At 53.9% G+C, this 15,762-nt stretch overlaps 6 protein-coding genes across 6 annotated transcripts; 4 read left to right on the top strand and 2 right to left on the bottom strand.

The window, feature by feature from the left end:
• Positions 1-189: 189 nt before the first annotated feature.
• On the bottom strand, positions 190-2,305 carry BJX67DRAFT_369650 (flavin-containing monooxygenase; the record flags this gene model as incomplete). Its single annotated transcript, XM_071030791.1, has 6 exons — positions 190-422; positions 477-1,169; positions 1,215-1,283; positions 1,332-1,497; positions 1,560-1,918; positions 1,984-2,305. The coding sequence occupies 6 exons, from the start codon at positions 2,303-2,305 to the stop codon at positions 190-192; spliced, it is 1,842 nt and encodes a 613-aa protein (XP_070890443.1).
• Positions 2,306-4,227: 1,922 nt separating this feature from the next.
• Positions 4,228-6,878, top strand: BJX67DRAFT_342287 (putative phenol monooxygenase). Its single transcript, XM_071028015.1, has 2 exons — positions 4,228-5,881; positions 5,933-6,878. The coding sequence occupies exons 1-2, from the start codon at positions 4,267-4,269 to the stop codon at positions 6,322-6,324; spliced, it is 2,007 nt and encodes a 668-aa protein (XP_070890442.1). The 5' UTR covers positions 4,228-4,266; the 3' UTR covers positions 6,325-6,878.
• A 32-nt stretch (positions 6,879-6,910) lies between these two features.
• On the top strand, positions 6,911-7,775 carry BJX67DRAFT_342284 (uncharacterized protein; the record flags this gene model as incomplete). Its single annotated transcript, XM_071028014.1, has 2 exons — positions 6,911-7,686; positions 7,754-7,775. A coding segment is annotated over exon 1 (232 nt), but the record flags the coding sequence as incomplete, so codon positions are not given.
• On the top strand, positions 7,274-9,370 carry BJX67DRAFT_161733 (MFS transporter). Its single transcript, XM_071024958.1, has 3 exons — positions 7,274-7,779; positions 7,826-8,215; positions 8,267-9,370. Exons 1-3 carry the CDS (start codon positions 7,369-7,371, stop codon positions 9,272-9,274), a joined length of 1,809 nt encoding a protein of 602 aa, XP_070890440.1. The 5' UTR covers positions 7,274-7,368; the 3' UTR covers positions 9,275-9,370.
• Positions 9,371-9,949: 579 nt separating this feature from the next.
• BJX67DRAFT_161726 (sugar porter family MFS transporter) lies at positions 9,950-12,463 on the bottom strand. Its single transcript, XM_071024957.1, has 6 exons — positions 11,870-12,463; positions 11,068-11,810; positions 10,963-11,014; positions 10,680-10,911; positions 10,508-10,626; positions 9,950-10,454 (listed from the first exon to the last, which is right to left on the bottom strand). Exons 1-6 carry the CDS (start codon positions 12,035-12,037, stop codon positions 10,170-10,172), a joined length of 1,599 nt encoding a protein of 532 aa, XP_070890439.1. The 5' UTR covers positions 12,038-12,463; the 3' UTR covers positions 9,950-10,169.
• Positions 12,464-14,130: 1,667 nt separating this feature from the next.
• Positions 14,131-15,693, top strand: BJX67DRAFT_161853 (SDR family NAD(P)-dependent oxidoreductase). The gene is made up of 3 exons (XM_071024959.1): positions 14,131-14,689; positions 14,744-15,334; positions 15,409-15,693. Exons 1-3 carry the CDS (start codon positions 14,617-14,619, stop codon positions 15,609-15,611), a joined length of 867 nt encoding a protein of 288 aa, XP_070890438.1. The 5' UTR covers positions 14,131-14,616; the 3' UTR covers positions 15,612-15,693.
• The last annotated feature ends 69 nt before the right edge of the window (positions 15,694-15,762 follow it).

Raw genomic sequence — 15,762 nt, 5'->3', positions numbered from 1 at the left:
AAGCACACCGGATGCGTCAATCAAGCGGGAGCGACGTGGAGCTTGTCCCAAACCTGCTGGCAGACGAGGACTCGACACCTTGGGTGACCATGACACTTGCAGGTTTGCCTTCTCTGATCTTGGATCGAGTTTCTCTTCGATGTTTCTAACACTCTGTAGGATGTATATAGTCAAAAACACGAAACACGACTACTGCGCCACCCCGTTGACCTGCTCCTTCACGCTCTCGATGGCCTTCGCAATTACAGCTGTGGGAAAGTCGACCTGGTTGTCATCGAGATAATCGACATTGATGATCTTGTTCCTTTCGTCTTCTGCCCAACCATCCCCGATCCAGCCGTTAGGGTTGTCGTTCACATACTCATACGTGTAGTCCTCCCACCGAGGGTAGGCAAGCGCTTTCATCGCGTGGAGAGAAGAGCCTGGTTCCAATGTCAGTGTGTGGCCGCGCGTGAACTTGCGGTAAAAGGGTGTACCTGGCCATAATGCAACGATCCTCCCGTTCGATGACCCACCCTTATACCAGCTGCGGCATTCCATGCTGAACACCGTTCTTGAAAAGTACTGATCACAATGGCGCGTGAAGCGTTCCACGGCTTCCTTGCGTACACACATCGCCCGGATGTTGTCTCGTTGCATCTTGGAGAGACAGAATGTGATGTAGTCGATCTCCTTCTCGATCAAAAGGAGCAGGTTACCCTCACCCAGAGCCGCGTTCGGCCCGAGACAGATGAAATAGTTAGGGAATCCGTCCACTGCGAGGGAGAGGTAGTTCTCCGGTGTCTGCTCCCATCTCTTGGTTAAGGATAGACTGTCCTGGCCTACAATGGGGAACCTGGGGGTAAAGGTGGTGTCGAAGCCAGTGGCGCAGACTATGACGTCCGTCGGATGGTGCTTTCCATCGGCCGTCACAACGCCGTCTTCCACGATCTTGACAATCGGACTTGAAATGACGTCTACCTTGTCGTCTGTCAGGGCTTCAAGATAGCCGGGCCCAGGGGTTAGTCGACGACAGATTGGTGGGAACGCGGGGAGTAGCTCGTCAACCAGGTTAGGCTTCCTTTGGAGTCGGCGCTTCATGTTCTGCGTGAAGAGGTCGGTGGTTCCAACTTGCTCTGGTGTGCCTATAATCGTGGCGCCATGCACTGATTGCAGTTCTTTCTCGATTTCTGAAAAGAGTTAGGCCTGTTGAGGGGGTTTAGCGGAGTTTTTACCTTTACGGAACTTTTGATATGCCGAATGGTCTTTCTTGAAAGTTTCTATCTCCTCGGGGGTGAATGAGACTATTCCAATGTCAGCTCATACCTCACCACGTTCGCTGAGGAGCTCACAATTCTCGAGCTCGGAGCTGCGCTTGTCAATCTGCTCACGCGCAAACGTTGGCGAGAGCCATGTTCGGCCTCTGATATAGTGATCCAGATGCGTCACCTTTGGCAGCATTCCAGGCACAATCTGGATTCCACTGGATCCGTTTCCAATGACAGCGACCTTCTTGCCCTATTCGGTCCGTTAGCATACCATCCATGGATCCAATAACACTCAAACGATATCGAACTTACGCTGTAATCATAGCTCTGATCCCAGCATGCACTATGCAGCAGCTTTCCCTTGAAATCATGGAGACCCGGAATAGTAGGCCACTTCCACTCATTCAGCGCCCCGCTGGCTGACACCAGGGCGTCGCATTGATCTTCAATAATCTCGGCACTGTCGGCAATCTTGACCTGCAATTTCCATTTGCTCTGCGTGCTATCCCACGTTGCACCTACAACTTGGTGATTGAACTTTATATACTTTTCGCAGTCATATTTTTCCGAAACGCGTTTCCAGTACTTGTGGATTTCTGGTGCAGCAGCGTAGAACGTTGACCACTCCTTATTCGGCTCGAAAGTGGCCTGGTATGTGTGGGCAGGGATGTCTGCGAGTATGTGAGTCAAGCTGCTATGCGCACCGCTTTCGTCGCGCAATAGAAGTGTTACTCACCACATGCGCAACCCGGATATCTGTTCTCCAGCCAGGTACCTCCAACATCTGTGTTTTTCTCATACACGCACAGATCAAGCTTGTTAATCCTCTGCCGCAGACGGATCGACGAGATAATTCCCGAAATCCCAGAACCAATAACCACGACCCTCAAAGGGCGGCTGGAATCGATAGAACGCTCCTCTAAGATCCAAGGCTCTGCAGATTCAGTCTGCGCTACCTTGGCCTCCGCGCCGTTAGCCTGCGCGGTTGGTACAGCAGCCTGCTTCACCGGATGCTCCGAGGAACCACGACCCAGAACCCGTGATAAACGCTTCATCATGCCGGATACGCGAATTGGACAACGACGCCACAAAACTGGGACGGAAAGAACACCCGAAGACGATGACTTATAAATAACAAAACGTGAAGAAGTCAGGAGTTGTTGTGTGGTGGAAGGCCCGACAGAAGCTCCTCCCCCAACGAAATATAGCCAGTTTCCCCTCGCTTCGAAATTCGCCTCTGCCCACTGAAAAGTGCGGAGTCTCCAGTTTTACGGATCTCAGGATTCCTTTAGTCTCCTCCCCGAGGGAAACTGGGTTCAGGTTTAATTTCTCAGGGGGAACCAAGGATCCACAGGATTACGCGTGACCCGTTATCAGCGCTCCATTGAGCGTTTTGCCTGCTTGGGGCCTCAGAGTTGTGAAGCTGTGCTCTGAAGGTGGATCCTCGGCTCCAAGTTGGATGGGTTTAGAGGTCAGGAAATCCCCCTCGCCTCCATTGCGGGGAAAAAGGAAGCTTGGAGTCGTAACGGGTGGAAAGTTGGGGTACTCGAGGGCGGAAAGGGAAAGTGACTGGCCAGCTCCAGTTTGGCTGCAGCGAGGGGTTATGGGCGCGCTGACACACGTTGGAACTGCTTGATATTCTGCTGCTATCCGTCTGAAGCTTGCACCTGCTTGTTCCTGTTGGCGGATGATATGCATTACCTGCAATTGGGCAGCGAGGTCCTCATTTCGCCGGACACACACGAATTGGCACAGTCTGACAATACAAGGCGCCGACAAGCTCCAGACGAAGATGACCCATGGGCTGTTATCCGGGTTACCAAATCCTGACATCGCATACTTTCAACGGCGGGCGCGGAATGACGTCGTGCCACGAGGTCAGCCGGGCAAACCCCAGCGGAAACGGCTCAATGCACAACACCACTGGTGGTGATGATGAGTGTCATTTCCCTGCGGCTCATTCGAACCCAGTCGATTTCAGCATTGCTTCGTTCGGTCAGTTTCTTCTGCAGTTTCAGAACTCAGTGCAGTGCCGGAAATCCCCCAATACCCCAGCGTGGCGGAGGCGGGGTGGAAACTCCCTAAAAATTCGGCGTTCCTCGGCGACGGATGGGTCAAGGAACTGATTTCGAAAGCTCTCTGGCGGTGGCCTTCGGACTGCGAATGTGTTAGCAAAGCTCTACCGACTTCAAGGCTCTTGGTTGATCCTGACCGGGAGGTCTGTTGTCTTCTTCAGGGCAAGATGTGTATGCTATGGACACTCTGATTGGCTGATTCTCGCCTACGAGGTCCACGCCACCGACAGAGCTTTTCTGCCTTCAAGCTAGTTGCAGTCCCTTGTTTCGGGGAGTATATATATGAGCACATGCAGGCCGGGTAAATTACTTCGTTTGTCTGCGGAATGAGGATGGGCCTGATCTTCCGGGTTGCATCGCACCAGGCAAGAGGTCGCGATCAACGTCTAGGTAGCAGTTCAACCAAGTATACACGAACATGTAGTCGGAAGGAACTCCTGCACTGTGTGCAGGGGGAGACAATTTAACCAATTATAGAGGCGCATGTCAACCGATGCGACGGATAAGAAGGCCTCCATTATTGGATGGGTTTCTTCTGACCTCGGCGGAAACATCTACTACCTAATATATCCGCGCAGCCGAATGACATGGCCTATTGATGGCTGTACATCTTTGCGGCGCAGACACTAAGAGCTAGGGGACCAATTTCAAATCCTTGTCGGATCCCTGCAGCAACAACCACAACAGGACCAATCCTCTCGGCGCCTCCGTCTGAGGATCCCCTGAGAACAGATATAAAGCTGCGGAACGCCAGCGACCGCGGCCGATCAGTTCGGGTCTTCATTGTTATCCAAATCGAATATCCGGGGGTTTCTCCGACGACGATCGATCTCGTATATCAGCCTTTGCAAGCCACCGAATTGATTTGAATTTAATTCCAGTAAATCATACTCATTTTCCTCTCCCTTTCACTCATCTGAGCGGTCTAGAGCGAATTGCACAACATGCCCGTCTTCACAGAGTCCTCCGCCTCCTCGCGCGAACTGCGCGTCCTCCCCTCCTTTGCGCCGCCCTTACCCCGCCTTTCTCCCGCCTTCCCCAACCACAACACCACCGACCCCAACGAACCAGCGCAAGCAAAGTACGAAGTTGTCATTGTCGGTGCAGGCCCAGCCGGGCTAATGCTCAACCTCCTCCTCGCGCGCTACGGACTATCCGACTCCTCCCTCCTCTGCGTGGACGCGAAGCCGGGAACCCTGAAATCCGGACAGGCAGACGGGTTACAGCCGCGGACTCTCGAAGTCCTAAAATCGCTGGGACTCGCCGACGAGATCCTCAATGATGGATGCCACCTGGAGGAAGTTGCGTTCTGGAATCCGACGGGGAAAACGGAGGCGGAGGGGGACGTGATTGAGCGGACCTCGATCGTGCCAGATGTGAGTGTGCCAACGCGGTTCCAGCACGAGGTTACGATCCACCAGGGGCGGATTGAGCGAATTCTCGAGACGGATTTGCTACGGTATTCGAAGCGCGGGGTGCAGAGGAATACGCAGCTGCTGGATGTGAGGATTGATGAGGAGGGGGATGGCGAGTTCCCTGTTGTTGCGCATATCGAGGTTGAGAATGCCGCTGGTGGCAAGGTGCGGAGATCGATTCGGTCCAAGTACCTTGTCGGTGCGGACGGTGCGCATTCTGTTGTTCGTCGATCGATGGGACTTCACCTTGAGGGCGAATCGACGGATCATATCTGGGGGGTTGTGGATCTGGTCATTGATACTGATTTTCCCGATATCCGGCGACGAACCGCGATCCATTCGCCTGCGGGGTCGGTAATGGTAATCCCGCGTGAGAGAATTGCGACGGGGGATTACCTGACGCGGCTGTACGTTCAGGTTCCTGAGATTGAGATTGAGGCTGGGGATGACCAGAAGACAAAGGAGGGGGCGAAGGCGCGCAGGGCACAGGTCACACTTGAGAGCATCTTCCAACACGCGGCGGATGCATTCAAACCGTACTACATCAAGCCTAAGGAAGGTGGTGCGGTGGATTGGTGGGCGGCGTATCAGATTGGGCAGCGGGTGTCTGGGCAGTTTACCGTGAAGGACAAGAAGGGCGTTAATCGGGTGTTCATTGCTGGTGATGCATGCCATACGCATAGTCCTAAGGCCGGACAGGGGATGAACGTCTCTATGATGGACTCCTACAACCTCGCCTGGAAACTGATCTACTCTCTTCATGGCCTTACCCCCGGTCCGGTTGAGACCGCGAAACCTGACCCGGTACTCGACACGTATCACGCAGAACGCCACACAATTGCCCAACAGCTTATCGACTTCGACCGGGCTTTCTCATCGATGTTCTCGGGGAAAATTGGATCCGAGGATGGAATCGGCCAGGCTCTGACGCACGAGCAATTTCTCGAGGTGTTTAGCACGGGCAACGGCTTCACCAGTGGCTGCGGTATTGAATATCCCGAGAACGTGACAGTCGACAAGACTACAACCAAGGATCCGATCACAGGAACGGACTACTTACGGGGCATTCTGCGCCCGGGAAGAAGATTGCTCAATGTGCGAGTGAAGAGGTTCGCGGATGGAAACAGGCGTGATCTGCAAGATGGTGAGTATCTCCCCTCGGCCCCAAATCGGCCAATTCCCTAACGGTAACCAGACTTCCTCTCAACCGGTCGCTTCCGCATCCTCTGCCTCACCTCCTCAGACTTGCTCGACCCCCAAGGCGTCTCTGCACAGGCGCTCAAATCTCTCGGAAGCTCCGTCATCCCCAAGTTCCCACCAACCGTGATCGAACAAGTCGTCATCCACCCTCGTCTCGGCAAGGACTTCATGTGGAGAGACGTGCCGAAGGAACTGAAGCAGCACTCGGAAATGCAATTCTACAGCGGCCACGCATTGAACGATGATGTGTATGCGATATATGGTGTTGATGAGAAGGCAGGTGCCGTGGCTGTCGTCCGTCCGGATGGTTATATTGGAACCATTGCTGCACTTGATGACATCGCGAGGGTTGAGGAGTATTTGCGGCGGTGTATTAGAACCGTTTAGACATTTCGCTTTGGAGATAGGAGAGAGTCTGAATGATGCGTGTCGTGAGACTTGAGTCATCCCTCCGGCCTGAGGGACAAGATCACCCGTTTACCTGGTTCAAGAGCCACTGTTCTAGATAATACTTGAGACGGATCCAAGCACGGAAGACGCCAGTCAGCACCATCATATTCCATGTCTGAAGCCCTGTGTCCCGTGTATCCCCCAGTTGGGTACAAAATATATGTAAATTGTGAATCGCTAGTTATCTGCGAGCAGGCGAAGGCGAAACTCGCCCCGCAAAGTCCAGCCATTTGGTTGCTTTTTTCTTTTTGCAGCACGCTTGTGATTGTCCGGAAGCAAGGTTCTGAATCCTCGTTCCATTCTCGTATTTCTCCGCAAAGCCGTGATTGGGTTCGAGCGAGTGCATCTCTGCTTGGGCCTTGATTGGAGCATTTGCCTTTGAGCTCTGAGAAAGGGTGAAAAAAACGGATATCGGCACGCAGTGCTATAAACAGCCAACCTGTCTTTCGAGATTATCAGGACATTTTTCTTCGATTGGCGCTCCTGTTGATGTTTTGTGAACTCGCGTGGGCTGGCGGGGGAAGCTTATCGATAAGGGGGGTACCTGCCACGTGACTCTATCGTGCCGAGAAGCCGAACACAGGCAAGTTCTCGGCCCTCCTCTCGACTTCATCTTCGTCCATGACCCAATCACATACCAGACAATGACGAGTTCCGCTGTTTGCCCCCCAGGCCCTCGTGCCTGCGGACGGCTCAGGCCGCCCAGCAGGCAAAAACTTCCGTCGACTCCCCTGTGTCAAGCATTCTCTGTGGCCAATCGTAACAACAGCCTGATATCCGTTCGACCCCATCCGGTGTTAAGATGGCGTTGTCACCGGGATGTTCCTGTTTTCTCGTCGGTGGTATGCGGTCTACATCATAATTTGCCCCCGATGATATAAAATTCTCTACCCCTCCTCGTTGCCCGCCGTTCCCCTCGGAAGAGTCTTCACCCGTATAACGTTCACAGTCGACAGCTGTCTGTGAATTGACGCCTGTGTCATGTCAAACCGCCTTGAGGAGGAAGATGGAGTGCAGGAATCCCTGTCCTTGTCGTCTTCAACCACGGACTCGGACTCAAACTCTGTACACTCGGAACATCGCTCCCGACTTGGTTCGATAGCAAGTTCTCTGCGAGCGAGGTCGAGCTCCCGACCTAGATCTGTCGACCTTCGCCAAATATACTCTGGCCGCCATCTGGATGACCACTCTCTCTACCACGGAGAAGATGATGATGCCCTGGCGGACGCTGAAAGTGCATCGCAGAACAGAAACGATGAGAACGAGATAGACGGGGCATTGGAAGTGAAAGACGCAACGGTAAACGAACCTCTTGACCTAGAGGCGAATAGGCAAGGCCGAGCTGAAGCAGAGAAATCTGGTACAGCTACTTCAGACCCTGACCCCAAACTTGTAAGCCATGAGCTCGTCCTCTTGCCGAAGCCGCTAACTTCGCCAGGTTACCTGGAATGGACCGGATGACCCCGATAACCCGAAGAATTGGCCAATGAGCAAGAAATGGGCCATTGTCGTGACGGTTTCATGCTTCACCTTCATCTCCCCCGTGTCGTCCTCTATGGTGGCACCGGCTCTTCCGTCCCTTGCAAAGGACCTGCATATCACAGATGCTGTCGAGTCTCAGCTTGCCCTGTCCGTCTTCGTCTTGGCCTACGCTATCGGTCCGCTTTTCCTTGGGCCTCTGTCTGAGATATACGGTAGAGTGATCGTTCTGCAGCTTTCGAACTTATTTTACTTAATCTTCAACATTGCATGCGGTGTCTCACAGACAAAGGCGCAAATGATTATCTTTCGCTTCTTCTCTGGTCTAGGTGGGAGTGCTCCGCTCTCGGTACGTCCCCCAAATTCTAACAGATGACGGGCCAATTCTAACCATGATCAGGTTGGCGGTGGTGTCCTATCCGATTGCTTCAAGCCCGAACAACGCGGGAAAAGTATCGCAATCTATAGTCTTGCCCCGCTTCTCGGTCCAGCGGTAGGGCCCATAGCTGGCGGCTTCATCGCGGAACACACGACCTGGCGCTGGGTCTTCTATGCCACATCAATCGTGGACGGCGCTATCCAGGTAGCTGGCCTCTTCCTGTTGAAAGAAACCTACGCTCCGAAACTCTTGAAGGACCGCGCCAAGAAACTCCGCACCGAGACAGGGGACCCTCTCTTTCAGACGGAAATTGAGCGTCAGAACAAAACGTTGGGCCAAATCATCAGGACAGCTCTCATCCGCCCTTTCCGTCTACTAAGCACCCAACCCATTGTCCAAGCTGTAGCTCTCTACCTCGCGTATACCTACGGGATCATGTATCTCGTCCTCTCCACATTCCCAACGCTCTGGACGGGAGCGCAATACTACAACGAGTCCACTGGAATAGGCGGCCTAAACTACATTTCCATAGGGTTAGGCTTCTGGCTCGGCTCCCAGCTCTGCGCCCCGCTTAACGACCGCATCTACCGCCGCCTCAAAGCCCGGAACAACAGCATCGGCAAGCCGGAATTCCGCGTTCCCCTCCTCTCCATCGCAGCTTTCCTCACGCCCGCAGGGCTCTTCATCTACGGCTGGACAGGCGAGAAACAAACCCACTGGATAGCCCCCAATATCGGCGCCGCGCTCTTCGGAATGGGCAATATAATCGCCTTCCAATGCGCGCAGTCATACATGATCGACGCATATACGCGGTTCGCGGCGAGCGCACTAGCAGCGACGGCGTGTATGAGGTCGCTATGCGGATTTGCGTTCCCGCTCTTCGCGCCGTATATGTATAATTCGCTACACTTTGGGTGGGGGAATAGCCTGCTTGGGTTTGTATCGCTCGCGCTGGGGATTCCAGCGCCGATTTTCCTATGGAGGTATGGTCCTGCCTTGAGGAAGAAGAGTACGTTTGCGGCTGGTTAGTTGTGCCAGCCTTCTGTTTGCCGAGTGTCAGTGGCCGGGATAGATAGAAGTAGAATAATTTCTAATCTCGCGATATCCTAGAATCCTACCCGCGTATGTATACAACGAAGAGTATATAACATCCACCCTCCGCATCCAGATCTGCGTGGGGACAGTAAACCAACAGCCAGGGGAATCCAAGAAACGCAATCATGGAGAAAGAAGAGCCGCGGGCGAGAGGACGGGGGTGGGTGATGGGCTATATATATATATATAAAACTAATCAATCAATGAACCATGTACTGTCCATGCCCTGTCCATATCCACACGCATGTTTCCGCTCCCGAAGCCCGTCAAGCTCTCACACACATGGCTTCTTGAAGAATACCAGTGTTGCCTGCGATGCAGCTGATCTCTCTCTCCCTGTCTACCTGTTTTTATTTATGTCGGAGAACATCCATCCGGCGGGAGACTGACATGTTGCGCGAGACCCTGTTATTGCTCGCGAGTGAGGAACGAGACTTGGCAAGGGCGGCGATGCTGGGGTGAAAGATCGCAAGCTGGAGTTGCGGAAGAGGATTATCAAGTCGGGAAATCCGAGCGCGAGGTCTGAATTGCAAAGGCTACTTAGTACAAACTGCAGATCCCAATAACCAACAGGGGAAGGTATCCAGTGGGCCTACGCTAAGAGTGATGCCCACCGCCACGCATCATACAGCTTACAAAAGACTTAACTGGACTGGAGCAAGCGCGAGTATGGAGTAATCTTCATTCAGCATAAAGCATTAGCATGGCCAGACATGATGATACATAGCTATGGCATATGTGGTATCCTAAGAAATGGAAATTCTAGAAAACCGTCCTCATGTAGAGGCCCACCAACGCGAATGGGACAAAACAGTCCGGCGGTAGAAGCTTAAGCCTTCTGGGCGACGTCCTCGACGTTCACAGCCACATCCTTGCCAGTGAGGCCCATCTCGGCGGCAAAGGTGCCATGAGGCTTCCACTTCGCAGAGGTACGGGGAGTAGTCTCTTCCATCATCTTGTCAACTTGTTCGAGGGTAAGACCCTTGGTCTCGGGAATCAGGAAGTACGTGTAGACAAAAGCACAAGCGCACAGAGAGCCCCAGATAAAGAACACCCGGGACTTGAGGTTGCCCTTATCAGCGTCGACCATGTAAGGGGTGATGACGGCAATGATCTGTATCCGGCGGTTAGAAGGTTACGTATTCGCAATGGGCACTGTCAACGTACGCAGTTCCAGAGCCAGTTAGAGGCAGTGGAGAGAGCAACACCACGGGAACGAATGGGCAGAGGGTAAATCTCGCCAATGACCACCCAAGCACCGGGACCCCAGGTAGAGGCAAAGAAGACTGAAAGTATCAGTTAGCATCGTTTCTAAGTGGGAGTGAAGGCCGGGACATACAGATATAGATACAGATGAAGGAGATCTGAGCGCTGACGGTGTGGCTGTTGTCACCGTCAACAACACCGGCAATGGCCACGATGAACTGGCAGACCACCATGCCCAGGGCTCCCCAGAGCAGCAGAGGGCGACGTCCGATCTTCTCCATGGTGTAGAAAGAGATGGGAGTGGAGAAGACATTGACAATCGTGGTGATCATGCTGATGAGGAAGGGGTCGTCAATCGTTCCAAGCTGTGGTCGCATTAGAAATAATATCCCGGGAAACAGATCAAAGGGACTTACATTCTGGAAGAAGGTGGTACCAAAGTAGAAGACAAAGTTGACACCAGTCCACCTGTCGGCCTGTTAGAAGACTGAAGAGCGGGACCCGGAGCGGAGGGCACTTACTGTTGCATCATCTGGAGAGAGGTACCAAGGATGGTACGGCGGAGGTTGCTGTTAGGAGACCAGAGACTTCCACGGAAGCAGTTGAACCAAGAGGTGAAATATCCACCCTGGGGGATGGCCTGCAACTCGTACTCATTGTTGGCAACGATCTCCGCCAACTCCTCCTTGACATACTGCGAGTCTTGAGGTTGACCACGGACACGGCCAAGCACCTCGGCTGCGCGGGCGAGGTCGCCCTTTCGGACGAAGTATCGAGGAGACTCCGGAAGCAAAAACAGACCCACAGCCAGGATAATGGCCCAGAGAAGCTGGAGCGCGATGGGGATACGGTACGAGCCGGAATCCGTTCGGTTTTCGGTTCCATAGTCCACGCAGGAGGCAGTCATCAGACCAATGGTGATGCAGAACTGGTAGCCAGAGACAATGGCCCCACGGACCTTGCGAGGTGCGATTTCCGACATGTACAGAATGATGATGGCGGAGACGAAACCGACACCGAATCCCGCAACTAAACGGCCCACGACGAGCAACGCCACCGTCGTCGAGGCAGTCTGCAGGGCAACACCAACCATGAAAATTCCACAGCCACTAATGATAGTAATGCGACGGCCGAACCAGTCGGCAAGGTCACCAGCAATCAGGGCACCAAAGAACGTTCCAGCGGATAGAATGGAGGTGATCAGAGACTTGTTCGGCGCGGAGATCACAAAGCCATCAGGGTTGTTGAGGTAATCCTCCTTATTCTGGATTGACACCAATCACGTCAGCTGAATCCCCGCAAAACCGAAGAAAGTGGACGAACCTTTCCCGTGAACTCATGAACGAAGTAGTCCATGCCCATGACACCGTTAATGTAACCAGAATCGTAACCGAAGAAGATACCTCCAAAGGCAGCGAAGGCACACATGAGGTAGGTCTTCCAGGTCACAGGGGCCTCAATGCGCCCACCTGCAACCACTGCGTCCGCCATTATGGCCGAGTCGAAGAAGCAAAGCGTTCTATCACAAAAGAGGGACAGGAGAAGAGAGAAGAAAGACCGTCAACTGAGGGAAGGAGAGGCCCGCGGAGCTGGTGCGGAGGTGACCTGGAGAGAACGGGGGGGAATGCAAGAAACGAAAGGGGAAAGAAAATTCAAGGTCAAGGAGAGGGGAGATCACGGCACTTTATAGGCCGAGCGAGAAAGGAGCCCCGGCCGAGTCGCGGCTTCCCCATAGCATGAATCAGAGGAGTTGAGACCGGGTCCCGGGGAACCGCCCACGGGGAATGCGCCAGACCACTCGGCTCCACGGCCTCACGCTCTCGCTTGGTCTGTCTCGTTCCACGCCATCGCTGAATTAGCGGACGGACCCCACTCGACCAGAGTCAACGAGCTGCGAAAGTTCGCCTCCGACGAGGTGCCGGGCTGGAACCGAGACAGTGAGGGCGCGGAGTAACGGACATCTCCAAAGCACACGACTCGACAGGCCAATGGCAGTGCTTTGATGACAGGTTGCACTCAAACACTTCCGAAGGTTTGCGCTCTGAGTCTGACACTGAAGACGAGCCAAGATCAGACCCGAGAGAGTCCTGATTGGAAGAAGCTCTGTGGCACAGAGAAGCTGAACCCGTCTGGCCAAACAGACACTCGGCTCAGCACCGAAGCGACGCTCGGCCTGGAGTTGAGGAATTCCTGGTGTGAAAATTGGCGGGGCGCCAAGACTCCAAAACCCCGGCCATCCGTCCCCCTTCCGGCTAGTCTCCGAGGGCGTCGCTGTCTGATTGGATTAACGATGCAGGGGGCGGAAATCTGGCCAACCACGTGGACTGGAGAGACACGACCTTCCCTAAACTAGAATAGGACGGAAGACGCGCCGAGCCAATTTCCGTTGTCCAAGGCCAGCATTTCCATTCAGCACGACGAAATTCTCGCTCGCTTCCAGAAGGCTGCCGGGCTGATTGGATGCAACCCTCACGTTGAATGTAACCCTGCCAAAAGTGCAGAAGAAGAAGACGAACTGGCCTTGCCACGAGATTCGTGCGGACCAGAGTCTCATGCTGTGACTTGTGTCAGTCCCCGTTCCAGAGACCAGGAAGAAATCGAAGCAGCTTCTGTCGCACAGGATGTACTCTTGGCGCTCTGGATGCAGTCTTGGCCGAGATCGAAACAGAAAGAGTTTCGCGCGTCCCGAGGTCCCGAGGTCGGGTTCTTTTGGCCCCCTTTTCATGCATGTCAAATCCATCCAGACGCTCCTCCGCCTCCGTTCTCGACATGGCTTGCCGACATTCGGCCCACGTCTCCCGATCAATTGTGGGCTCACAGCTCGTTGGTGCCACGAGCCCGAGAGCGCCCCCAGTGGCCCCAAAGAAGGCTTGGACGTGGGAAGAGGAAGACTCGCCACCACTGTTCCATGGAAATGTCCAAGTCCTTTCCTAGCGCCGGTGAGTGTTTTGCGTTAGAGAGAATCAAACATCATCCGGGGTCTGTGCAAGTGCGGGAATACTCCGCATAATGATAGGAGAATAATGAAGGATCAAAGAGCCTGACACTTTACCAAAGAGATCCAGTTCCCACGGCACCTTGGGGTGCACCTCGCCCATTCGTCCATTGCTCCGTGTCGACTTGGTATCCACCGTCAGCTAATCTCCGTTCCCCACATCGAAGTATCCGTCACCAACACACGCCCACTGGCTCGTTGCTCGGTTCTCCGACGCTCGAGTCGCTTGCTGTGACCGCAGAAGCGAGAAACAGAAGCAAGGGCCATGGGCCTCGGAACCACAATGAATGTTGTGCATCGAGTCTTCCATGATCAGCTTGAGCCTGCGTTGATCGACGGTCTTTGCCCGTTGGAACGGTCTCGAAATTTGGTGCACCTGGTGAACAAAGTGCTGACTGCTCTAACCTGCTGGCTGTCAACATTCTTCACTTTCTTGTACCGGATCACTTGTTGTATTCCAATCCTTTTTGAGCTGTTGAGGTCTTACTGTCCACCCAGCACAGCACACGTACAAGTCACCACCCAGAAGCAACAAGGAAACAAACAACTTTCTCCCTTTTTACTTGTGTCTCATGATGGGGAATAGAGATATGACGAGAAACGAGCCAAGACAGCACAATGTGTAGTAAGCTGACGTGCACGCCAACCAAACTCCCAGCAACCCTCTGATAGTCTAATCACCCTCGACTCTCCCAGCTCGCGAGCCTCACCCAAAGCTCGAGAATCCAGGAGCTCGTAGCATATTCATGCACCGATGCGACAGAGTCTGAGCCCGTGACAATTCATGATGCCAAACTTCATCACTCCTTATCGCCGCAAAGTCCGATCAAGCAATCGGGATTCGATGACAGCTGCGCTCTTCGTGAACAACAAAGCCGCTGGGCGCCTGGGCCGACAATTCTCGCAAGGCTGTTGATGGCATTTCTACCCCGGAATTACGAACCAGGATGACCAGAGATGAAGCTGCGATGGTAAGCCCCGTCAAGTATTTATATCGTTAACCTATCCCGCGGGTGCCAATTCTCATCACCATCCCTCCGTCCACCTGATTTCTATCTTTTGATAACTCCATAAAATGGCCTCTTTCGGTATAAATGCGCTCTTCAACGTCGACAGCCTTGTTGCCGTCATCACCGGTGGCGGCTCAGGTACCCAACCCGTATACCAACCCTCCCATATAAATCCCAGCTGATTATCCCCAGGCATAGGCAGAGTCATAGCGCGCGCACTCGCAACCAACGGCGCAAAGAAGGTATACATCCTCGGCCGACGTAGCGAACAGCTCGACGAAACCGCCAAACCCTACCCGGACATCATAACCCCCCTCGTCGCAGACGTCACCTCCAAATCCTCTCTCTCCCAAGCCGCAGACCACATCCGCTCAGAGACTGGATACATCAACCTACTCGTCGCGAACGCCGGGATCGTCTCCCTCCCGATGCGCCCACGGCCACAAGACACCACTGGCGGGGAAGACCCCACCGCCGACGACATCCAGAAGTTCCTCCTCGACACCGTCGAGGACGAGTTCCTGGGCACGTACCTGGTCAACGCGATGGGCGTGTTCTACACGATCGCCGCGTGCGTCACCCTGCTGGACGCGGGCAATCGGCGCGGCAACCTGACGCAGAAGAGCCAGGTGATCAGTGTTGCGAGCGTCGCCGGGCAGAACCGGCGTGCGACGGGGGGTTGCTCGTATGGGATGAGCAAGGCGGCGGAGCTGCATCTGATGAGGCAGATGATGACCTTCCTTGTGCCGTTGGGGATTCGGGCCAATACCATTTCTCCGGCTTGTTTGTGCTCCTACGTTTACAAATTCCCCTTGTGGATGCGTTGATGTGAGATTACTGACGATAGTGTCGTGCAGATTTCCCGAGTAGCTTAGCTGGCGGCCCGCCAGACTACTCTATCACGGCTGAAGGGACGTTTCCGAGAGAGCTGATCCCACTGCGCCGATCGGGGACGGACGAGGAGATGGCGGGGACGATTCTGTACCTTGCTAGCAAGGCTGGGGGGTATGTGAATGGGCATGTTCTTGTTGTGGATGGTGGACACGTAGGGTATCGTTGATATGTCTCAGTCGAGGTACTCTGTCCTCGCGGAGACAGGACGCATAACATTCCATGCAGTGCCAAACAATATTAAAATAAATTATCAATTATCAAATTATCAATAATTCTTGAAACGCCGGAGGGGCAAACTTCGAACATCTCCAAGTGCC

The sequence above is a fragment of the Aspergillus lucknowensis genome, assembly GCF_044049455.1.
Source record: "Aspergillus lucknowensis strain CBS 449.75 chromosome Unknown BJX67scaffold_3, whole genome shotgun sequence".
Taxonomy (NCBI): Eukaryota; Fungi; Ascomycota; class Eurotiomycetes; order Eurotiales; family Aspergillaceae; genus Aspergillus; species Aspergillus lucknowensis.
Note: the sequence above shows the minus strand (reverse complement) of the source record. Positions and strands in the feature narration are given on the sequence as shown.

Excerpts from the sequence above, each read along its gene's own strand:
- BJX67DRAFT_342287 (XM_071028015.1), top strand. The coding sequence starts at position 4,267 with ATGCCCGTCTTCACAGAGTCCTCCGCCTCCTCGCGCGAACTGCGCGTC. Across the intron at positions 5,882-5,932 it reads CAGGCGTGATCTGCAAGATG|ACTTCCTCTCAACCGGTCGC; the intron begins GTGAGTATCTCC and ends AACGGTAACCAG.
- BJX67DRAFT_161733 (XM_071024958.1), top strand. The coding sequence starts at position 7,369 with ATGTCAAACCGCCTTGAGGAGGAAGATGGAGTGCAGGAATCCCTGTCC. Across the intron at positions 7,780-7,825 it reads CAGACCCTGACCCCAAACTT|GTTACCTGGAATGGACCGGA; the intron begins GTAAGCCATGAG and ends TAACTTCGCCAG. Across the intron at positions 8,216-8,266 it reads GTGGGAGTGCTCCGCTCTCG|GTTGGCGGTGGTGTCCTATC; the intron begins GTACGTCCCCCA and ends AACCATGATCAG.
- BJX67DRAFT_161726 (XM_071024957.1), bottom strand. The coding sequence starts at position 12,037 with ATGGCGGACGCAGTGGTTGCAGGTGGGCGCATTGAGGCCCCTGTGACC. Across the intron at positions 11,015-11,067 it reads TCTCTCCAGATGATGCAACA|GTGGACTGGTGTCAACTTTG; the intron begins GTAAGTGCCCTC and ends ACAGGCCGACAG. Across the intron at positions 10,627-10,679 it reads CTTCATCTGTATCTATATCT|TCTTCTTTGCCTCTACCTGG; the intron begins GTATGTCCCGGC and ends TGATACTTTCAG.
- BJX67DRAFT_161853 (XM_071024959.1), top strand. The coding sequence starts at position 14,617 with ATGGCCTCTTTCGGTATAAATGCGCTCTTCAACGTCGACAGCCTTGTT. Across the intron at positions 14,690-14,743 it reads CATCACCGGTGGCGGCTCAG|GCATAGGCAGAGTCATAGCG; the intron begins GTACCCAACCCG and ends GATTATCCCCAG. Across the intron at positions 15,335-15,408 it reads CAATACCATTTCTCCGGCTT|ATTTCCCGAGTAGCTTAGCT; the intron begins GTTTGTGCTCCT and ends AGTGTCGTGCAG.